At 30.2% G+C, this 23,692-nt stretch overlaps 6 protein-coding genes across 6 annotated transcripts; 4 read left to right on the top strand and 2 right to left on the bottom strand.

The window, feature by feature from the left end:
• Positions 1 to 138: 138 nt before the first annotated feature.
• LOC134829832 (conserved oligomeric Golgi complex subunit 8) lies at positions 139 to 2,230 on the top strand. Its single transcript, XM_063843106.1, has 3 exons — positions 139 to 259; positions 317 to 777; positions 832 to 2,230. The coding sequence occupies exons 1-3, from the start codon at positions 193 to 195 to the stop codon at positions 1,978 to 1,980; spliced, it is 1,677 nt and encodes a 558-aa protein (XP_063699176.1). The 5' UTR covers positions 139 to 192; the 3' UTR covers positions 1,981 to 2,230.
• A 5,324-nt stretch (positions 2,231 to 7,554) lies between these two features.
• LOC134828497 (uncharacterized) lies at positions 7,555 to 11,193 on the top strand. Its single transcript, XM_063841476.1, has 9 exons — positions 7,555 to 7,657; positions 7,713 to 7,829; positions 7,889 to 7,997; positions 8,226 to 8,304; positions 8,367 to 8,429; positions 8,486 to 8,655; positions 10,154 to 10,287; positions 10,350 to 10,699; positions 10,762 to 11,193. The coding sequence occupies exons 1-9, from the start codon at positions 7,555 to 7,557 to the stop codon at positions 11,119 to 11,121; spliced, it is 1,485 nt and encodes a 494-aa protein (XP_063697546.1). The 3' UTR covers positions 11,122 to 11,193.
• Positions 11,194 to 12,100: 907 nt separating this feature from the next.
• Positions 12,101 to 13,400, top strand: LOC134831134 (zinc finger protein 816-like). The gene has a single exon (XM_063844791.1). It carries the CDS (start codon positions 12,240 to 12,242, stop codon positions 13,371 to 13,373), a length of 1,134 nt encoding a protein of 377 aa, XP_063700861.1. The 5' UTR covers positions 12,101 to 12,239; the 3' UTR covers positions 13,374 to 13,400.
• Positions 13,266 to 16,062, bottom strand: LOC134831133 (zinc finger protein 571-like). Its single transcript, XM_063844790.1, has 3 exons — positions 14,759 to 16,062; positions 13,730 to 13,825; positions 13,266 to 13,666 (listed from the first exon to the last, which is right to left on the bottom strand). The coding sequence occupies exons 1-3, from the start codon at positions 15,987 to 15,989 to the stop codon at positions 13,407 to 13,409; spliced, it is 1,587 nt and encodes a 528-aa protein (XP_063700860.1). The 5' UTR covers positions 15,990 to 16,062; the 3' UTR covers positions 13,266 to 13,406.
• Positions 16,063 to 16,132: 70 nt separating this feature from the next.
• Positions 16,133 to 16,953, top strand: LOC134831135 (synaptic plasticity regulator PANTS). The gene is made up of 2 exons (XM_063844792.1): positions 16,133 to 16,271; positions 16,330 to 16,953. The coding sequence occupies exons 1-2, from the start codon at positions 16,215 to 16,217 to the stop codon at positions 16,723 to 16,725; spliced, it is 453 nt and encodes a 150-aa protein (XP_063700862.1). The 5' UTR covers positions 16,133 to 16,214; the 3' UTR covers positions 16,726 to 16,953.
• Positions 16,954 to 17,593: 640 nt separating this feature from the next.
• LOC134830164 (GILT-like protein 1) lies at positions 17,594 to 23,603 on the bottom strand. Its single transcript, XM_063843554.1, has 2 exons — positions 23,462 to 23,603; positions 17,594 to 18,416 (listed from the first exon to the last, which is right to left on the bottom strand). The coding sequence occupies exons 1-2, from the start codon at positions 23,519 to 23,521 to the stop codon at positions 17,754 to 17,756; spliced, it is 723 nt and encodes a 240-aa protein (XP_063699624.1). The 5' UTR covers positions 23,522 to 23,603; the 3' UTR covers positions 17,594 to 17,753.
• Positions 23,604 to 23,692: the final 89 nt, after the last annotated feature.

Genomic DNA, 23,692 nt, shown 5'->3' with positions numbered 1-23,692 from the left:
AGCTTAAGAATCATAAAATATACGTTTTTCAAATTTTCTCAAATGTACTTTGAAATTGAAATTGCACTTGCCTTAATAAATTCAAACTGTCGAGATTTTTTTTTGTTTTCGAAATTGACACTTATTTGACAGCTCAAAATCATTCATTTCGAGCTCTGTTTTTATTTTGATTCCCAAAAATCTCCACGTAAGATGGATTTAAATTATAACAACGATCGAGTCCTGCAGATTTTAAAGCTTCCCGAGGGTCAATTTGACGGTGAGCTCAAAATTTTCTCCTAAAAAGCCGAAAATTTTATTCGCAAATATTTTTCAGACACGTCAGAGAACCATGAATACCTTCAGAAACTTTGCTCGATGTCTTTGTCGCAATTGAAGAAGGAAAGAGCCTCTTTGGAAGACGGAACTCAGCAAATTGTGAGCCAAACAGAGGACATTGCAATCTCCAATTACAAAACTTTCATCAAAGCTTCCGAGTGTTCGCGAGATATCCACAAAGGATTCCAACAAACGACAGAAAAACTGGACAAATTATTGGCAAAACTCCCAGAATTTCAAGAAAAATGCGATAAATTTGTGAATGTCTCGAAGGAAATTACGGAAGCGAGACGCATTAATGGCCTGACACTCAAAAATAACGCGCAGTTATTGGAGATTTTGGAGTTGCCGCAACTCATGAACAGCTGCATTCGCGACGAAAAGTACGAGGAAGCGCTGGATTTGTCGGCGTACGTTCAACGAATGGGAATGAAATGCTCCAACATTCCAATTATTAATGTAAATTTCACGAATTTTTCAAAATTTTACGTTTTTCATAAATTTTCTTTGTAGGAAATTGTGTCAGCGGTTGAGGAATCTTGGTATACGATGCTCACTCAGATGCTGGGACAACTAAAAACGGATATTCAGTTACCGAAATGCCTACAGATCATCGGTTACATCAAACGAATGCAAGCCTTCACGGAAGCTGAGCTAAAATTAAAGTTCCTTCAACTGCGAGATGCTTATTTGAAGGAAGTTTTATACGCAATTCCCACAAATGACCCCCAACAGCATCTTTTACGGACTGTGGAAGTGACCAGAGTTTGTCTTTTTAACATTATCACGCAATATCGAGCGATTTTCTTGGAAGATGAGCCTTTGACGAAGTCAGATGCAGCAACAGTAAATGTCGAATCCAGTAAAATCTTCCATTCGTGGCTCCATGAAAAGATTGACGAGTTTCTTGTGACGCTAGAACAGGATTTAGCTCGCGGAGTTGCTTCCTTAGAGACTTGTTTAGGTCAATGCATGTACTTTGGCCTCTCCCTAAGTCGCGTAGGAGCCGATTTTCGTGGATTAATGGCTTCGATATTTATTCGGACCATCACCAAAAAATTCACGGATGCCGTTTTTCATTGTACGAAGCAGTTTGAAGCGGATATTGAAGCTTATACGTTGATCAATAAGCCGGCAGGAGCGATGCGACGACGAAAAACATCCACAGAAACGATGGAAGGGAACCAACCGCCGGAAACTTTGCTCGATTTTTATCCACTTGGCATTTACACGAATGGACTGCTGACAATTTTCAACGATTTACGGGTTTGTTCGCCGATCGCGATTGCAGATTCCGTCACGAAAACCATGCAAGTGTCTCTCGAAACGGTGGCGAGGAATATTTTGAATTTTTATAAGCAGGAACAGCAGGCGTTTACTCCAACGGAACGCGATCACTTTTTCATGCTGATTACGAGTTTTGCCTACGATCTCGTGCCGTACATCCAGAGGTGCATTCACTTCATTTTTCCGCCAAACGTGCTGGCAACGAATTTGGGCATCAATGTGTTGCAGTTGCAAAAGGAAAGTCTCACTTATTTGAGACAAAAACAAATTTTGGAGCCGTTGCAGCATTTGTTGCCGAATAAGATTGATATGTTGAGTAATTTGACGGAGAATTTGAGTGTTGAGGATCCTGTAGAAGTTGTCAGTCAATCCTAAAAAAAAAATAAAAAGCATTAATTCTTATTTTTTAGACAAATGTGTTAGGCAAAAATGTTTCAAAAATTTTTATATTCGTTATTTTGTAAAAATTTTACTATTTCATAGTTTTAAATTAATCTAAAAAAATAAAAAAAAACTGCATTAAGTTAAAAATTAATTTTTTTTTTATCAAAATTTACCAAAAATTTTAAAATTTTGAAAAAATATTTTATTATATTTTTCATATTTATTTAACCGATTGAAAGCTAAGCCAAAAATTAATCAAAAATATTTATTTAAATTAATTGTTTTAAAAAATTAATTTAATTTAAAAAAATTTTATTAAAATATTTTTTTAAAAAATATTAAAAAAAATAAAAAAAATAAAAAAATAATATTAAACTTAAACTTAAGTCTTAAACTTCTAAAACAAATTTATATTGAAAAAAAAATAAAAAAAAAACAAACTATAAAGTATGAAACAAGTAAAACCGAAGAGAGTGAAAACAAAACAAACTATAAAGCTAACGTCCGGAGTTTTCATAGTTTGCTCCGAGTCGATTCTAATAATTATTTGAGTAGAGTTGAGTCTGCTCTATCGAACTCCAAATTTTTAAAATTTTTCACGATTCTTCCTCATGCTGAATTAAAATCGTGATAAATTTTGCAAGTCAAATAAAATTTTTCACGATTCTTCCTCATGCTGACAAAAAATCGAGTTTTTTGTACCAAGTCAATTTTTGAGCAATTTTAAGCTTGAAACTGAATAAAAAGTCATTCTGAAGATGATTTCCATTCATATTTTCTCAATTTTCGAACAAATAAAATTTTTCACGATTCTTCCTCATTTAAAATCGTGATAAATTTTGCAAGTCAAATAAAATTTTTCACGATTCTTCCTCATGCTGACAAAAAATCGAGTTTTTTGTACCAAGTCAATTTTTGAGCAATTTTAAGCTTGAAACTGAATAAAAAGTCATTCTGAAGATGATTTCCATTCATATTTTCTCAATTTTCGAACAAATAAAATTTTTCACGATTCTTTCTCATTCTGAATTAAAATCGTGATAAATTTTGCAAGTCAAATAAAATTTTTCACGATTCTTCCTCATGCTGACAAAAAATCGAGTTTTTTGTACCAAGTCAATTTTTGAGCAATTTTAAGCTTGAAACTGAATAAAAAGTCATTATGAAGATGATTTCCATTAATATTTTCTCAATTTTCGAACAAATAAAATTTTTCACGATTCTTCCTCATGCTGAATTAAAATCGTGATAAATTTTGCAAGTCAAATAAAATTTTTCACGATTCTTCCTCATGCTGACAAAAAATCGAGTTTTTTGTACCAAGTCAATTTTTGAGCAATTTTAAGCTTGAAACTGAATAAAAAGTCATTCTGAAGATGATTTCCATTCATATTTTCTCAATTTTCGAACAAATAAAATTTTTCACGATTCTTCCTCATGCTGAATTAAAATCGTGAAAATTTTGCAAGTCAAATAAAATTTTTCACGATTCTTCCTCATGCTGACAAAAAATCGAGTTTTTTGTACCAAGTCAATTTTTGAGCAATTTTAAGCTTGAAACTGAATAAAAAGTCATTCTGAAGATGATTTCCATTAATATTTTCTCAATTTTCGAACAAATAAAATTTTTCACGATTCTTCCTCATGCTGAATTAAAATCGTGATAAATTTTGCAATTCAAATAAAATTTTTCACGATTCTTCCTCATGCTGACAAAAAATCGAGTTTTTTGTACCAAGTCAATTTTTGAGCAATTTTAAGCTTGAAACTGAATAAAAAGTCATTCTGAAGATGATTTCCATTCATAATTTCTCAATTTTCGAACAAATAAATTTTTTCACGATTCTTCCTCATGCTGAATTCAAATCGTGATAAATTTTGCAAGTCAAATAAAATTTTTCACGATTCTTCCTCATGCTGACAAAAAATCGAGTTTTTTGTACCAAGTCAATTTTTGAGCAATTTTAAGCTTGAAACTGAATAAAAAGTCATTCTGAAGATGATTTCCATTCATATTTTCTCAATTTTCGAACAAATAAAATTTTTCACGATTCTTCCTCATGCTGAATTAAAATCGTGATAAATTTTGCAAGTCAAATAAAATTTTTCACGATTCTTCCTCATGCTGACAAAAAATCGAGTTTTTTGTACCAAGTCAATTTTTGAGCAATTTTAAGCTTGAAACTGAATAAAAAGTCATTCTGAAGATGATTTCCATTAATATTTTCTCAATTTTCGAACAAATAAAATTTTTCACGAATGCTTTAAAATCGTGATAAATTTTGCAAGTCAAATAAAATTTTTCACGATTCTTCCTCATGCTGACAAAAAATCGAGTTTTTTGTACCAAGTCAATTTTTGAGCAATTTTAAGCTTGAAACTGAATAAAAAGTCGTTTTGAAGATGATTTTTATTCATATTTTCTCAATTTTCGAACAAATAAAATTTTTCACGATTCTTCCTCATGCTGAATTAAAATCGTGATAAATTTTGCAAGTCAAATAAAATTTTTCACGATTCTTCCTCATGCTGACAAAAAATCGAGTTTTTTGTACCAAGTAAATTTTTGAGCAATTTTAAACTTGAAACTGAATAAAAAGTCATTCTGAAGATGATTTCCATTCATATTTTCTCAATTTTCGAACAAATAAAATTTTTCACGATTCTTCCTCATGCTGAATTAAAATCGTGATAAATTTTGCAAGTAAAATAAAATTTTTCACGATTCTTCCTCATGCTGACAAAAAATCGAGTTTTTTGTACCAAGTCAATTTTTGAGCAATTTTAAGCTTGAAACTGAATAAAAAGTCATTCTGAAGATGATTTCCATTCATATTTTCTCAATTTTCGAACAAATAAAATTTTTCACGATTCTTTCTTCTTCCTCATGCTGACAAAAAATCGAGTTTTTTGTACCAAGTCAATTTTTGAGCAATTTTAAGCTTGAAACTGAATAAAAAGTCGTTTTGAAGATGATTTTCATTCATATTTTGTCAATTTTCGAACAAATAAAATTTAGCTCGATTCTTCCTCATGCTGACAAAAAATCGAGTTTTTTGTACCAAGTCAATTTTTGAGCAATTTTAAGCTTGAAACTGAATAAAAAGTCATTCTGAAGATGATTTCCATTCATATTTTCTCAATTTTCGAACAAATAAAATTTTTCACGATTCTTCCTCATGCTGAATTAAAATCGTGATAAATTTTGCAAGTCAAATAAAATTTTTCACGATTCTTCCTCATGCTGACAAAAAATCGAGTTTTTTGTACCAAGTAAATTTTTGAGCAATTTTAAACTTGAAACTGAATAAAAAGTCATTCTGAAGATGATTTCCATTCATATTTTCTCAATTTTTCATGATTCTTTCTCATGCTGAATTAAAATCGTGATAAATTTTGCAAGTCAAATAAAATTTTTCACGATTCTTCCTCATGCTGACAAAAAATCGAGTTTTTTGTACCAAGTCAATTTTTGAGCAATTTTGATTTCCATTCATATTTTCTCAATTTTCGAACAAATAAAATTTTTCACGATTCTTCCTCATGCTGAATTAAAATCGTGATAAATTTTGCAAGTCAAATAAAATTTTTCACGATTCTTCCTCATGCTGACAAAAAATCGAGTTTTTTGTACCAAGTAAATTTTTGAGCAATTTTAAACTTGAAACTGAATAAAAAGTCATTCTGAAGATGATTTCCATTCATATTTTCTCAATTTTCGAACAAATAAAATTTTTCAAATTCTTCCTTGCTAAAACAAAAAAAAATTTTAAAAATGAATTTTGAAGATGATTTATAAAATTTTCTCAAAACAAATAAAATTTTTCACGATTCTTCCTCATGCTGACAAAAAATCGAGTTTTTTGTACCAAGTAAATTTTTGAGCAATTTTAAACTTGAAACTGAATAAAAAGTCATTCTGAAGATGATTTCCATTCGAACAAATAAATATTTTCTCAATTTTCGACAAACAAATAAAATTTTTCACGATTTTCCTGAAATCTGACAAAAAATGTACCAAGTAAATTTTTGAGCAATTTTAAGCTTGAAACTGAATAAAAAGTCATTCAGAAGATGATTTCCATTCATATTTTGCCAATTATCGAACAAATAAAATTTTTCAAGAATTAAAATCGTGAATTTTTTTTCAAACGATTCTTCCTCATGCTGAATTAAAATCGTGATAAATTTTGCAAGTCAAATAAAATTTTTCACGATTCTTCCTCATGCTGACAAAAAATCGAGTTTTTTGTACCAAGTCAATTTTTGAGCAATTTTAAGCTTGAAACTGAATAAAAAGTCATTCTGAAGATGATTTCCATGAGTTTTGATAGAGTCGACTTCAAAAAATTGGAGTTTAGCGCGGAGTTGGTCGACTTTATTTTGAAAACTTCGGACGTTATATAAAGCATGAAACAAGTTCTTTAAGAGAGGGAGTTATATCAAACTTTGAATTTCTTGCTAAGTTCGTCAAACTTTTAGGGTCAAGATTAAAATATACCCCTGATTAAAATAATATAAATTTTGGGCAATTGTGTTGAATATGAATTAATCTCTTTTCCGAATAAATGTTATGTTATTTTAATGTCTGTTGCCCAAAATTTATATTATTTTAATCAGGGGTATATTTAAATCTTGACCCTAAAAGTTTGACGAACTTAGCAAGAAATTCAAAGTTTGATATAACTCCCTCTCTTAAATAACTTGTTTCATACTTTATAGTTTGTTTTTTTTTATTTTTTTTTTTCAATATAAATTTGTTTTAGAAGTTGAAAACTTCAAACGATACATTTTTTAATATTATTTTTTTATTTTTTATATTTTTTTAATATTTTTTTAATATTTTTTTTTTTTTATTTTTTTATGTATCTTTTTTTATTTCATACTTTATAGTGCTAAGCACGGTTTTCAAAAACTATAAAAAATATAACTGCTGACAAATTTTTAGTGGTAAAGAAAGAAGGAGTAATGTAACATTCCTTGAGTCATAAGAATCACTTTTCTCCATGAAACATATGCTCGGAAACGCATAGTTTTTGCGAAAACGCGTGAGAACGGATATTTTTGGGCAAATACAATATAAATTCTATAAAAATTAATTTAAAATTTTATTGAAAATTTTTTTAAAATATTAAAAATTATTTTAACAAATTTTTATTGAAATATTAGTAATTTTTTAACAATATTTGTCCAGAAAATAAAAAAAAAATATTGAAACATTTTTGCTCAAGGCCAAAACCTTATTAAAGAAAATATTTAAATTGAATTAAATAAAAATTTAAATCTTTAAAAAAAAACTTTAATTTAATTATTTTTTTTTTATTCAAATTCAACCTGTTACTCTGTGGTTATTTTTTTATCTCTGTGGTACCTGCTGAAATTCTGTTCACTTTTACGCTTTGTGAGAAAACCGGTTTTTGTAAAATGTAATAAAGAATGAACAAGAATACTTCATTCATCTAAACACAAGCGAATTATTTGTTTGGACCACAAACATCAACTCCACATTTATTTAATAAAAAAATAAAATAAAAATATAAAAACTCATCCTTTTTCGGTGCAAAAATGGGACCTCGAATCAATGACAAAGTTGTGGGAAGTCCACAACTAAAATTAATCGAGGATTTTCGTCGTTTAAGTGAAACAGCGGAGAAAACGGGAGACATTGGTAATTTTACATCGTAAATTCACGTAATTTCTCCTAACTTTCGATTAAATTCCAGTATTTCTATTGGGAGAAGAGGAATCTGTGGAAAAAATTTATGCTCACAAAATCATCATGCAAGCCAGATGCAAGAGCTTCCAAACGACAAAAAGAACAGAAATTTGCAAAATACCAGGTAAAAATATTTTTGGATGTAAAATTTTTGATGAGCATACGTGATTTTTTTTCTTGCAGGATGTACAGTGTCGATTGCTAATAACAACATAATTAGCATCAGATTGCCTCATATTACTTCGGACATTTTCAAGCAGTTTATTTTATATGTTTACACTGCGAAAATAATGTGAGTATTATAGAGGTGATTCACTTAAAAGAACCTCAGTTACTTCTTTTTAGGCTTTTTTGGAATTTTTTTTTTTAAATATTTTTAAACCAAAGTTTTCTAAATTTTTCTCTAAAAATTCAATTTCTTATTTTTTTTTTGCAAACATTTTTTTAAAACGATTCTTTGATATTTTTCATTAAAATTCAATTTTTAAGAAAATTAAATAAAATTTCATCCTTTTTTTAGGTTGCAAGACTCAAAAGTATTCGAAATGATGGCATGTGCTCAAGATTTTGGAGTTGATGAGCTAAAGGATGCATGTGAGGTACTTATCATTAAAACCTTTAATTTAAATTTTTTTCTAAAATTTATTTTTTTTTCTTTCAGGAATACGTTATCTCAACCTTATCAGTCCACAATGCATTTTTGTTGTTTGAAGCTGCAATGGAGGTAAATTTTTGTCTGTTATTTTTAAAATTATTTTTATTTATTTTCGATATTTGTAGGTTTCAAATAAACTTTCCAACTCTGTTTTCATGGAAAAATGTATAAATTTTATTGAAGAAAATGCCGTTGAATGCGTGAAAAGTAATTCATTTCTCAATTGTAAAAAAGAGACTTTAATTAAAGTTATTTCATCGGACGATTTTGCTATGGATGAAGCAGATGTTTTCAGGTAGTTTTATAAATTTACACAGGGGCTCTAATTTATCATTTTTAATCGATTTATAACTCAAAACTGCCAAAATATTGAAAATGAAAAAAAAAATTTCTTTGACATAGTTTTGTTTTAAAAACTAAATCAAGAGCAAAACTGTGTCAAAGCAATTTTTGTCAAATTTTGCTCCAAATGGATAAAAATTTGTCAGAGGGCTCTAATTTATCATTTTTAATCATTTTATAACTCAAAACTGCTAAAAAATTGAAACTGAAAAAAAATTTTTTCTTTGACACAGTTTTGTTTTAAAAACTAAATCAAGAGCAAAACTGTGTCAAAAACTGTGTCAAAGCAATTTTTGTCAAATTTTGCTCCAAATGGATAAAAATTTGTCAGAGGGCTCTAATTTATCATTTTTAATCATTTTATAACTCAAAACTGCTAAAAAATTGAAACTGAAAAAAATTTTTTTCTTTGACATAGTTTTGTTTTAAAAACTAAATCAAGAGCAAAAAAACTGTCAAATTTTGCTCCAAATGGATAAAAATTTGTCAGAGGGCTCTAATTTATCATTTTTAATCATTTTATAACTCAAAACTGCTAAAAAATTGAAACTGAAAAATTTTTTTTTCTTTGACACAGTTTTGTTTTAAAAACTAAATCAAGAGCAAAAAAACTGTGTCAAAGCAATTTTTGTCAAATTTTGCTCCAAATGGATAAAAATTTGTCAGAGGGCTCTAATTTATCATTTTTAATCATTTTATAACTTAAAACTGCTAAAAAATTGAAACTGAAAAAAAAATTTTTTCTTTGACACAGTTTTGTTTTAAAAACTAAATCAAGAGCAAAAAAACTGTGTCAAAAACTGTGTCAAAGCAATTTTTGTCAAATTTTGCTCCAAATGGATAAAAATTTATCAGAGGGCTCTAATTTATCATTTTTAATCATTTTATAACTCAAAACTGCTAAAAAATTGAAACTGAAAAAAAATTTTTTCTTTGACACAGTTTTGTTTTAAAAACTAAATCAAGAGCAAAAAAACTGTGTCAAAAACTGTGTCAAAGCAATTTTTGTCAAATTTTGCTCCAAATGGATAAAAATTTGTCAGAGGGCTCTAATTTATCATTTTTAATCATTTTATAACTTAAAACTGCTAAAAAATTGAAACTGAAAAAAATCAAATTTTGCTCCAAATGGATAAAAATTTTTTAATCATTTTATAACTTTAAAAAACAGTTTTGATTTGAAAACTAAATCAAGAGCAAAACTGTGTCAAAAACTATGTCAAAAACTGTGTCAAAGCAATTTTTGTCAAATCTTGCTCTAAATGGATAAAAATTTGTCAGGGGTCTCTAACTTATCATTTTTAATCATTTTATAACTCAAAACTGCTAAAAAATTGAAACTGCAAAAAAAATCAGCTTTTGACCAAAATACTTTAAAAAATTCATTGAACCGGAATTCTCAAAATATTTTAGAGTTTGATTTTTGATCAATTTAAAATTTTTAATTTTAGGAGCGTTTTAAGATGGGCAAAATACAATGCTGGCGTTACCCAACCACTTGCTCACTGGACTGCCGAGGAAAGACATCGAGTTTGCCAACAATTATCTCCAGTGATGAGTTACATTCGCTTACTTTTAATTGACAGTATGTATAAATTTCGTCATTTCCATAAAATTATTTCCTAATTTTCTCAATTTCCGAAAAAGGCAAAGTTTTCGCTGAAGAAGTTGAGCCCACGGGAGCAGTTCCCATGGAATTTGTGCTGGAACGTTATCGTCACGCCGCTTTAAATGCAAGTAAAACCGCTTCAAGCAACAATCCAAGCAGCAATTTTACCGAAGGTGACCGGTTACGGGCTCGCATGAGCATCAACTTTTTTCAAAATTCAACAATTCTGAAAAATGACAAACTTCCGCTGCAAATCACGTTGAACGAATGGTTCGGAACTCCAAAGCAAAACTGGCAGCTAATTTACAAAGCGTCGCAACACGATTTTTCTGCCTCGATGTTTCATAAAATGTGCGACGGAATTGCACCGATTTACATTATCGTGATGGTAAAAATTTTTTTTCATTAATTTTTAAAGAAAATTTGTTAAATTAAAAAATTTTTTTTTAGGGAAACGATAAATCTGTGTGCGGCGGATTTACGGATGTTCCATTTTCGAACAAAAAAGGCGGATATATTTATTCGGATCACGCATTTTTATTTAGTTGCAATGAAAACAGCCAGGCGAAGAAATATGACATCGCGAAGAAACTTTATGCGATTTGCTATCACATCGGATGCGGACCGATTTTTGGAGCAGGAGCTGATTTGTACATCAGCGATAAATGCAACTTGAATACAGACTCGTACTCGAATCTGGGACACACTTATAGCAGTTTAAACGGTGAAAACAGTCTGTTGGGCGAATATAATTTTAATATTCTGGATTACGAGGTTTTTTCAATGGCACCCAGTTTGAGTGGCAATTAATTTGAAACTTTTTTTTTAAGTTTTTAAGGCAAATATCATGAACCAGTTAACAATCTGTAAATGAAAAATTACTTAGCGTTAATGAAAAAAAATTTTTTTTAAGGAAAATAAAAATAATTTTAAGGTCAAAATAAGGAAAACATTCAATTAAGACTTTAAAAAATATTTTTTTAAGCAAAATTTAAAAATTATTTCAAAAAAGGTCAGATTTTTTTTTAAGGAAAATAAAAATTTTCAATGTTTTTGTTTTTTTTTTTTAAGAAATTTTAATTTTTTAAAAAAGTTAAGAATTTTTTATAAAAATGAATTTTTTTTGAAAATTTATTCTTAAAAAAAATTATTTTTCAAAAATTTCAGTTTTTGAAATTTTTTTTTTGTTTAAATTTTTAAAAAATTAAAAAAAATTTGGAGCGGCCTAAAATAAAATAAAAAATTAAATAAAATTAATATAAAAAATTTGCAGAATTTGAAAATTGCTTGAACTGAAAGCATTTTTATGTTCATTTCGCCTGTAAGCAATTTTAACGAAAAGTACTAAAATATTTTAAATTTTGCTTACCTGTCTTAATAATTCATTTATTTGTTGACAAACAAAACCCAGAACCCCAAAAAATAATTTAATTCAGTAAAACTCCAGTAAAAACCGCTCGAAATGCAAGTCGGCACTGCCATAAAGTGCAGAATTTGTCGACGAGAAGCCAAAAAAGATGTCGTTTCACTGAGAGAACGAGTTCCTTTCGGCAGAATTTCCTATGCCGACATTTATCAGTACGTGACGGGATTTCATCGAGTTTTGGAGAGCGGTCCTCAATTTTTGTGTCGCGTTTGCTCCATTGACCTTTCCGTGGCATTTGATTTCAAGAAAAAATGTCTGCGCAGCGAAAAAGTCTACGAAAGATTTCCCACGGGAGTGAAAAAGGAAGTCGCCGAAGAGCAACAAAACGAGCCGGAAGAGAAATTTTGGGAAAAAGAAGAGGAACCACAAATGCCGAGCACAATTATTTGCGTTCCCGAGTTCATGGACGAGGATTCGATGAAAAAAGAAGAGCTTTTTCAGCGAAAATGATGATCGTGACTCGGTCAGCAGCGACGAAGTTGACGACGTGAAGGACGAGAGAATGTCGGAAAATGAAGAAGAACCGAAATCGGAAGAAGATGAAGAACGAAAAAAGAAATTAGACGAACTTTTGAGCCAAAATACCTGGGATCCGATCGAAGGTGACAAATTTAAATGTCCCTTTTGCACGGAAATCTTCAAAACTATTGGAAGTATCATCGATCACATTCATCACGAACACGACGGAAGAAAGATGGAATGCGACGAGGAGGATTGCCGGTTCAGATGTGAGTTGCAATTCCAAATGTACAAACACAAAATCAAATGTCACAGCAAAAATTCCGTAAAAACCATGCTTTGTCCGTTTTGTCGCGATTTTTCCGGTTATGGCATGGCTCTCGTTGGGCATTGTAACGAAACGCATAAGGATCAGGAGAAAAATTGCCCACATGAGGGTTGTGATATCACCTACTTTTTCGACTACCAGATCGCGAGACATCTCAAAAACGCTCACAAAACCTACAAAAGAATCGTAACGCGCCGTCTCGATGGTCGCACGGGACTTTTGCATCAATGTCTGAAATGCAACAAAATTTTCAAGACACGTGGTCAACTGGGGAAACATCAATTCGAGGAATATGGCATCCCGATGCCGGTTAACAAGAAGGATCCGCATCTCAAGGAGACGACATTGTGTCCCCAATGCGGCAAATCGATGAAAGTTTCCTCGTTAAAGATCCACATCGAGCTCGTACACTCGAAATTCGCTGCTGGCTGCTTCATTTGTGACATTTGCGGCAACAATTATTCCACAAAAATTTCCATAACGAACCACATCAAGTATGCGCACATGGAACGGAAGCCCATAAAGTGTCGTCATTGCGACCAAATGTTCCCGAATGTCGGTTCGCGACGATATCACGAAATAAAAACCCACACAGAGTTCAAGCATGTGTGCTCCATTTGCGGCTTAAGGTGTTTCAATCCGACAAATTTAAGGGATCACTTTGCCACGCATACGGGAGAAGCCAATTTCCAGTGTGCCATTTGTGAGAAAAAGTTTAAACGGCGATACATCTTGAAAAATCACATGTACATCCACACTGACAATCGTCCCTTTAAATGTTCCATTTGCGAATCAACGTTCAAAACTAAAAATTATCTAAATTCGCACATGAAAGTGCACGAGAAATAAAATAAAAAAAATATTTTTTATTATTAATTTTTTTTAAGTATTTTGTGATGTAGAAGTTTGATGTGACTGATTATTCGTCGTCGTCGGATTTCGTCGATTGCCGCGATTTGTGCCCAGCATGGCGACTGTGACGTTATCCGTTCCGTATTTTTCCTTGATTTCTTGGATGCGTTTGAGGGCGCTTTTGTTCATGACGGTGCCCGGCGGAGGAAGTTGGTATTCCGGATGATTTCGTGTCACGTGGATACGAAGTGCTTGGTTTACCAGGAATTTTTGGCCACAAACGGGACATTCTACAAGAGAGTTGGAGATGAAAATTTTTAATGGAAAAAAGGGAAAAATGAGGAAAATTTTACCGTAATCCCATTCTTTGTGACTTTTCATGTGCATTCGCATGACATGAGCGGTTTTGAAGCCCAATCCGCAGATTTCGCATGCGAAAGGACGTTCATCTGGAAAAAAAGAAAAATAAAATTAATTTTTAATAAATTTTTTTATTTTAAGAGAATTTTTATAAAAATCTTTGGATAAATTTCATAATTAAATGTCAAAGTTTTCAAACCAGTTTCCACATTTTTTTAAAGCATTTTTTAATAAGTTTTTCCAAATAAAATTTTTAAATTTTGATCTTCGAAATCAATTCAAAATTTTAAATTTTTAATTAAAATTTGATGAATTAGAACAAAAAATATTTTTAAAATTTTTTGTCATTTTTTTTGAAAAATCAAAATTTAAAACAAAATTTCAAAGAAAATTTAATTAAAAAAAAATATTTTAATTTGGAATGTCTTCTGTTTTTTTAACAAATGATTTAAAATTCATTGAAAAAAAAAATATTTTTAAAAAATTAAAAATGAAATTAAAATTTAAATTAAAAATTTCTTTCCAACCATTTTTTTTTAACTTGTAAAAAAAGCTTTCAAGTAAGAATTTTGGAGAAAATTTCTACAATGAGAAAAAGATTAAAAAATTTCTTTGTAAAAAGAAAAATTTTAAAATTAAAAAAAAAATTGTTAAAAAATATTAAAAAATTTTAAAAATTAAAAAAAAATAACAAAAAAAATTGAAAAAATAAAAAAAAAAATTAAAAAAATATTTAAAAAATTTAAATAAAATTATTAATATGAGTTTTAGGAAAATGTTTATAAAAATACAAATTTTAATAAAATAATTTTTTTTCTTATCTTATGAATAATTTTTTGAAAAAATTTAATTTTTAAAATTTTCAAAAACCACAAAAATATGAATGAATTTTTTTTAAAATTCTCTAATTTTTTGTTTTTTTTTTACTTTCAAATCTAAAAATTAATTTCTCAAAAAAAGTTTTAGACAAATTTCAACTTGTGTCAATAAAAAAATAATTTTCGTGTATTTCAGAACCTCACCTGAATGCGTAGCTGCATGCCTTTTCAGCCCATCCTTCGTGGAAAGCCTCATCCCGCACTGCTCACATGGAAATTTCTTCTCGCCCGTGTGTGAATTCAAATGTTTCCGCAAATGAACGCCCGTGATAAACTTCTTATCGCACAAATGGCACAAATGCTTGTAATTTTTCGTGTGAAAACGAATCTCGTGCGTCCTCCTGATGCCCGGCGTCGGAAAATTTTCCGTGCAATGTCGACAAAAGAACGTCGTATTCAAGTGTTTCAGCTGCATATGGATATTCATGCCTACCTTGGACACGAGTTTGGCGCCACACAAATCACAAATGAACGTTTCTCGGGGACTAGCATCGTGTGCCGTGCGTCGATGTCGCTCCAGGGCACGCACAAAAACCATAATTCCGCATTCCGGGCAGATTGTTTGCTCATTCGGATCTCTCTTCGAGGGTTTCTGACCCGGATGTTTCTGTTTTTTGTGTTGCACGAGCCGATGTTTCACGTTAAAAATCTCCGAACAAAAGGGACATTCGTACGTTTTTGGTTTTTCTCGCTTGACAGTACTTCGTGGGGGAGATTCGCGTCGATTGGGGAACGTTAATTCGTATTTGCCGTCAATATCGCTGCTTCCGTGTTTCTTACGACGATGTTTCGCGAGCTGTGACGGAATTGTGAATTCTTTCGGGCAATCGAGACAACTCATTTTTGCGCCTTTGTGGACATTTTTGCAGTGTTTCAGTAATTTTGAGGCATTAAACGTGCCATTGCAGTACGGACAAGTTTCCTCATCGTCGAAATTTTTCGTAGAAGTTTCGTCGGAACTGTCTTCTTGCCACGAAAAGTCATTTTCGTTGGGAATTCTCTCACTTTTGACAGCTGGAATTGTTTCTGCTTCCGAAATCAGGGTAGAAACAAAGACTAAAGCTTCTGCATCGGGTTTCACTTCAATTTCTGTGACTTTTGGCTCGACTTCTTCCAATTTTATGTCGACGCCCCAGACTTTTTCGCAGTGCTCGACGCGTTTTTTGAACTCGTACGAACTGAGGAGGTCTTCCGTACATGTTTTGCACAGGAATTGGGATCCCCGATCGGGTGTCAGGCCAGTTACAGTCTCATAGAGCTCCGCATAAGTGCCTGTCTCGCAGGGAACGGGCGTTTGGAGCGAGATTATGCCTGTGAATGTCTCTTGCAGACAAATTCGGCACTTTTTTGCTGGATTTTCCGGTGTTGAGTCCATTTTTTTCCACTGATTTAATACATTTTAGTCGAGATTTTGATGATTTATCCTCCCGGAGCTCTTTTTTGTTTGTTTTTTTTTCGAATGTTTTGACAGATTGGACTCTAAAATTGCCAACACGCTAATTCAGAATTTTCGGTACTTTTGTTTACATCAATTTCCAATTAGATAATCCCGAAATTTTTCTAATTTTTCATTGAATTTAAGACTTGGCACCTCCCAAAAATGCCAGAAATTAGTTCGAGTGACACTTTTGTGTCAGAACTACCGGAAACGTGGCAGGTAAGTAAAAAATCCCTATGAAAATTCAGAAAAAAAAAATTTCTTCACCGCTTTTCAGATTCGACCATGTGACGTTTATTACGAAGAATACAAGGACTGCAAGAGCATCAAAGCCCGTTTTCAGCAATATTTTGTGCATGGCGAACCCACAGATTGCATGCCATGGCGACGCGATTATGACAATTGCACCAAATTCCTAAAGTCGAAAGATCTGAAGGCAGCTCGTGCACTGATCGAAAGTGAAAAAGAACGAAGACGAGAACGCTTTAAGGGACATTATGCGAACGATGTGTGGACCAGACGTGATAAACCGCCGGAAAATTGGAGTGCTCCGTTGCCAGAGGCGATCTCCAAGGACTATGAAAAATCTTATTTGTACATGAAGTCGCGAGAAATGAAGGGAGAAATTCCGCCTTCTTCGGATATTGATGGGACTTTGTGCGTTATCATGTAGAAGGGGGTGTCGTTGATGTTAGTTTAGAGAATTTTTTTGCAATAAAAGTGGATTAAATTAATAAAATTAGAGTTTTGAGAAATTGTGGAATAATTTTCAGAACAAAGAAATTCAATTTCAAGGAATTTTTTAACAACATTTCGAAGATCTTAAAAGAAAAAAAAAAACAATTTAATGGAAAAATGGGGAAATTTTTAAACTTTCATGCTTAAAAATAAAATCCAATAGTTTTTAAAAAATCCAACGAGTTTTAACGAAAAATTTCATTTCATATTATCTGATTTTCTCTTAAAAATTAAACTGGGCTGAAAAAAAATTTTTTTTAAAAATCAATTAAAATTTAAATAAAATAAAATTTAAACAAGCAAATCAAAAAATTTTAATTTTTTAAAATTAAAATTAATTTAAAAAAAAAATTTAATTTTACAAATTTTTTTACGATTTTAGATGAAAAAAGTGAAGATCTAAAAAAAATGTAATCTCAAAATTTAGCAAAAATTGCGTTTGTTTTTTACTTTTTTGACTAGTTTTTTTCTTCAAAAAAAAAATTCAAATACCTATTTGTTAAAAAATTTTTATGATTTTTTTTTTACTTAATTTTTTTTTTTTGTAACAATTTTTGTTTTTTTTTTATTATTTTTTTCAGAAGAAAATTTTGAAAAAATTAACACTTCAGTCATTTGGCTTTACCGCAATTTCTAATAATTTTTTTTAAATTTTGAACAAAGTTTTTGGGGTTTTAGAATCAGTCTAAATTCTTTTGAAAAATATATGAATGAAATAATTTTTTTTTCTGAAAAAATTAATATTTTAAATTTGAGAAACGATCTTAGGATTCGAAGAAAAAAAATTAAATAAAACATTAATGAATTTTACGTCACAAATGGAGCGTCATCTATTTATTTCTTAATAAAAGAACATTTTTCGTTAACATTCTAAGCACAGTAACTTCTTCTTAGCATCTAATTTAAGTTTTTTTTTTGTACGGACGGACTCATTTTTCGCAGATCATCATTTTTTCTCTCTTTTTAATGGTAGAAGATGGCCAAAAGTGTGGTAAACACGATGGAGACCATGCTGAAAGTTGTTGCGGGAGCAGCTGAGTGATCGTGACATTCCTTGGCATGAACATTCTTCTTATGGAGTTGTGCACACAAAGTCATGCGGAAATCTTCAACACCCTTGTTCTGCAATTCTTCCGAATAGGATTTGTCAAAAACGACAGTCGGGACACTCTTCAAGGGACTTTGGAATTGCATCGTTTCTTCGCCGAATTTTTGCAAAATTTTGCTGCCCATTGTCGAATTGGCGCATTCCTCGATATTTTCCCACATCTTATATTGCACAGATTTGGCGCATTTTTCAATGGGGAAGGCAGCATCACGACGCGACAAACTCATCAAGCAGTCAACGTAGTTCAGGACGAGTTCGTCTTGCGTTTCGTTGCGGAACGAGTCAGTTTTGACATTTTCGACGACACAAGCGTGGATTTTGTTGCCGTAGCACTCGTTGGGTCCGTGATGGCAGGTGAAGATAACGTCGGAGCCTTGGGTGATGTGACTCGATTTGCCGTACGGGATAAGCATCAATTCTACGTATTGCAAGAGATCTTTCGCGATGGGCGCCAATTGGGTGTTGATGAATTTAGCGCTATCCGGGCAAAGTGATTCGTAGTAAACTTGAACGGGCAACTGGAAGAAAAAACAAAGAAAAAGTTGTTAATTGGTAATGTGAACATTTTTGTTAGGAAAAAAGTAGAAAGTGGTTCATCGACCCATTACACTCCCTTTTTCAGTCAGAAACAAGCTACTACCTTATTATTGCACAACCGAGTGCAATGTTATCAAAATTATAGCATCAACACAAAACCTGAAATAGTTTTCTTCGACTTGGTGCAAAATGCCGTGTTGGTGATAAATACTCGCTGTTTTTGCTTTCTAAAACGTGTTTCGCTCATTATGTAGTGCTGAATTATATGTACTTCTAAATATAGTAATTTAGTTTTTTTTTGTGTAATAGACAGACTGTCTTGACATAAGGTCTTCGTGAGTCCAGTCCGTTTGACACAAAAATTAAATCAAAAATCAAGATAAGGCGAAATTAAGGTCGAGAAAAATTTTACATAAATATCCTTTTATGTTGTGAAATTTGGCTATAAAAACGGCGTAAAAAGGCCGTTGCAAATTTTTCATAAATATTTAGAATTTTTTTGGGGGAGGGAAATATGTATGCAAATTATTAATAGGGAGATATTTCCATCAACAATGAAATAAATTTCTAACTTTTGTTGAAGCGAAGGTCAAACTGAAGTTAATAACAAAAAGTTGACAAAAGTCATAAAAATAAAAACAAATAAAGCGGAATATTAATCAGTAAATACTTGATGCAAAATTTGATCGAAGGTAGTGAAAATTTTATCAAACTGAATATTAAATCGCTACATTCTTTGCTAACAATCTATTCCGTCTAAAGAATCGTATTGTGAAATCATATTGTGAAAAGTTACAACAGAAGACAAAGTATTATGAAAAATCTAGATGGTTTAATTGCCACACGTAAATTAAGAAATTTAACAGTTCAACACGAATTTTCCGCAAACTGGGTAAAAAAAAATGGAAATATGTCTTCTCTTTATGATAGTTGATTTTGACAAAGAATATATGGTAAAATCATCTTTCAATGTTAAAAAAAATCCAAAATCCATATAATTCCAGAAAAGCAATACATATATGTATCAACAACTCTGACTCTTAGTCCTTGTAATTAAGTCCTAATCAAATTTAATTGAACACTTGGCGCACTGGCTTTGATTCGTTTTTATCAATCGTTTTTTAAATAACATCTCCACAAAATGCAATTTTGACTGGAAGCCGATATGCTGTTCAAATCGAAGATTAAAAACACTCCAGCTTGCGAATGCAGAGAAGCTCGACAAACAATGAATTATATTTTGTCCAATTGCCCATTACTGAGATATGATGGCGACATAAACGACATCGTCAACCTGATGCCCTCTGCAATATCCTGACTTACTACAAGGCTTTGAATTTTTCATTTTTTGGGAATTTTTATATATTAGTCAATTGAACGTACATTCGTAAAAACTTCCATCTTTCATGACCATTAAAATGTCAATTAATCTCACTCTTCAAATTTATGGGGAAAGAACAAAAAACTTAAATCAATTTTTGCAACGACCTAAAGGATAAGAAAACATTTGTACGAGGCACACTTTTATTTATTGCCACAATTTTATTGTAATTTTATGCCTTTGTGTTTTTTTTTCGTGAGTGTCGTGTTAAAAACAGTTTTACACTTTTATTAGCCACTATTTGGAACGAAAGAGGAGAAAGAAAAGTGAAAATTGTGTCAAAGAAAGGTCGTTCAAGTCCTTACAAAAGAAGGACAATTACATTAACATTCTTTAATAAATTCAAAGTCTCGACGTTGAAAAACAAAGTTTCATTGAAATAAAAAAAATAAAATCTTGATAAGAAAAAATCTCCAGACCGGCATTGTTAATGATGGAATAGATAAATAATAATAAGTTTAAGCGTTATCATTATGTCGTTAGATGAAGATTTAATATTTTTATAAACGTATACTTATAATATCACCTTTTTTCACTGGTCATGCAATAAAAATGTACAAGTAAATGTAAATTACGTTTTGTTTTCAGAACTTTTATGAATTAAATTAGTCTTGTTGCTAATGTTATGCACATTTTTTTTACAGTTTTATGCCAAAGAACTTCTATTCTTTTGAGTTCTGAGAAACAAAAGACAATGCAAAAGTTAACAAGGTGTTTTGTATGTTTTATTAGAACAGTTAGAAAAGAGAAAAATTGTGGCTCTGTCTGAATAAGTTTAATTTTTTCTTTTAAATTAGTCGAAAGAAAAAAAAATAAGTTCTGAGGAAATATGGCAATTAATAATTTCCTATTAATTTAAAATTTAACTTTTACGAAGTTTAATATAAAAATGATGTCACTTAGTCAATTAAGCGTACAATTAAGGTTTTATTTCATCCTTGAATTTAATATCTTACTAAGAATTTCTCTAATATCAATTAAAAAAATTAACACAATTCATATCAATTGCTTTTATAAAAAAAATTAATAAAAAGTGAATTAATAAATAATTCTTAATAACATTTTTAATCGATTTTTGAAAATACGCTTATAGAAAAATCGTCTAGCCTCACATTTAATGCTAAATTAAAAATAAATAAAAAACGTCAAGAACTTTTTCTCTTCAATAAATATTTGCGGCAAATCAACAGTAAAAACGTCGTGGTAAAAACAATTATTTTATTTTACACCGCACGAAACAAAAAGACATATTATGTAACGACAATTGCCATCGTCATCATCATTTGCCACTATAATACCTGAATATTAATATTTATTTTATTACAATAAAAAATTTATTGTCTAGCTCATTGGTAGCAAAACATTAAACAATTCCAAGGTATTGTCTTGCAAAATGGCACATGATTAAAAAACATAAATTGATACATGATTTTATTGCAAAAACTTGTTGTAGTCGTCGTTGTAAGGAGTTAAGAAGGTGCACAAAAAGAAGCGCGGCACCTTAAAAAAAACAAACAAACATCATGACATCACCATTCGTAAAAACCTAAAAACAAACTTGCACAAAAAACCAAAAATATGCAACAGACATTTATTTTAGGAGTTTTAGTCAATTCATTTTATTTTTTTTTTTCATATTATTATTGTCGAATACTAAACAGCAGTTTTTTCCTTTCGCAGACATTTTTAATCCTAAATATATTCGCGAATGCTTTATTATGAGGTATTTTTAGCGAATGTCGGTAGAACGTTCAACGTCTCATTATTGGTATGCATTTTATGCTTCGAAACCAGTATTTATTTAGGAATCGATCGTTAGTTAATTATACAAGAGAGACCTACCTCACCTATACTGCATTAGTCCCTACAAGATGCTTTGTGAAGAGATGTCGATCAATATCGATAGATTTTCGTACTGAATACAAATTATAAGTTTATGTGCATTTTTTTTTCTCAGAACTTGAAATGTTTATATACATATAAGCAGAATATTATTTAACGAATTATCTCACAGACTTTATCAATGAGATTCGCGATGATTTCATAAACAAGTTTGTTTTTTTTTCTTCCTTTCCTGTTTCTTTTATTAGTTTTTCTGATTTTATTAGATTTTTTTATTTTAAGATAAGGTTTGATTTTTTGGGTCAAAAAATCTTTTTGAAATGATTGTCTGAATATAAAATTATCAAAATATTATTTGATAAATTTTTTAAAAATTATATGAATACCATATAAAAAAAATTAAATTTAAAAAAGAATTTAATTTAATTTAATACATTTAATTTAATTTTAATTTTAATTTTATAATTTTTTTTTTAAACTTAATTATTTAATTATTTTAATTAAATTTTAAATTAAATTTAATTATTTAATTTAATTTAATTTTTAATTTAATTTAATTTTTATAATTTTTTTTATTTATAATTTTTTTAATTTTAATTTAAAAAAAAAATGAAAAATAATCAAAAATGTTTCAAAATAATTCTAAAAATCTATTAAATTAAAGAATAAATAAAAACGTCAAATAAATTTAAAAAAATAATAAAAATTAAAAACTTAAAATTAAAAAAATAAATAATTAAATTAAAATGCGCTCAAATTATGCATATTTTCGACGATTTTCGTCAAATTATTTTTATTATTTTTTTTTTTGCCGGAATAAACTTTCAATATAACGCTTGACAGATTGATATTTTCAACTCTCGCTTTTCAAAGTCATTTTTGCAAAAAATAAAAAAAATCAACACCAATCATCGGAAAACAATCGTGGTTTATCACAGCTGAATGATTGAATATTAGAATGATGACAAACAATTACATGACTCATTTTTTTTCTTGTTTTTATTTAAAATATTATGAGACAAGCATTTTGTTATTTTTTTTTCAAATAATGATGATGAATGAGAAACATTGTTGTTGGGTGTAAAAAACAATTGAAACACTAACAATTTGCATTCATTTGATTAACACGTTTGAGTGAAAAATTACCATTAAAGCACGAACTTTTAAAATAAACAAAGTTACCGATAAATTTTGAAAAGTAAATGAACGAGGAGACGCCCTAAAAGAAAGAAACAAAACTTTCATCTGATCCGTTAAAAATCTTAAAGAAATTGGACACAAATGAACTTTGTTGACCCGCGGTCGTCTACTTTATATGCAACAAACGTTCACAGAAACGCACCACACACACTCTCAAAAAAATAAATCGTGTAATATTTTTTTTATTACCGAGAAATTGTTTCTCATCATGTATCTAAGAGACGAGCTAATTTATGTCTGTACAAGCGCATGATGGTCAAAATAACAATAAAAGACAAACAAAGATTATTTCATGAACCTGTTTCCACCGAAAAAACTTCATTTTATTCAAACAAGTTTTTTGACACTTTTATTAAGTCTTCATTGAGACTGTCTACTACCTTGCGGGCAATTAAAGAGCCGGTTAAGAGCTTAATTTTTTTATTAACATTAGAAAGCTTTAAAAATATTCCCACATAATTTTTCGCGATGATTTAAGATAATTTTTTGCACATAATTATTTTTGTTTTCAATGACTTATTAACGCGGAGTAATTAAAGCTTTAATTTTATCATTATTAAACTTCAAGGGAGTTGTGAAACTATTATTTTAATTTGAACTCACCTTTTGGCATTCGACAGCCACCAAAAGTAAACCTAATCCGAGAAGTTGCTTCCAGAACATCTTGCTTTGAATTTTTTTATAATTTTTTATATTAACACAGAGAGTCACAGTAGTATTCGACCGATAGACACGACAAACAGAAACAAACTGAACAAATATTTTTTGATGAGGCAACGAAACGAGCGACTTACTGCGACGTTAAAGTCGCGTATTATACAGAAATTCATACGC

Source organism: Culicoides brevitarsis, chromosome 2 (genome assembly GCF_036172545.1).
Source record: "Culicoides brevitarsis isolate CSIRO-B50_1 chromosome 2, AGI_CSIRO_Cbre_v1, whole genome shotgun sequence".
Lineage (NCBI taxonomy): Eukaryota > Metazoa > Arthropoda > Insecta > Diptera > Ceratopogonidae > Culicoides > Culicoides brevitarsis.
This window is presented reverse-complemented; position numbering and strand designations above follow the sequence as displayed.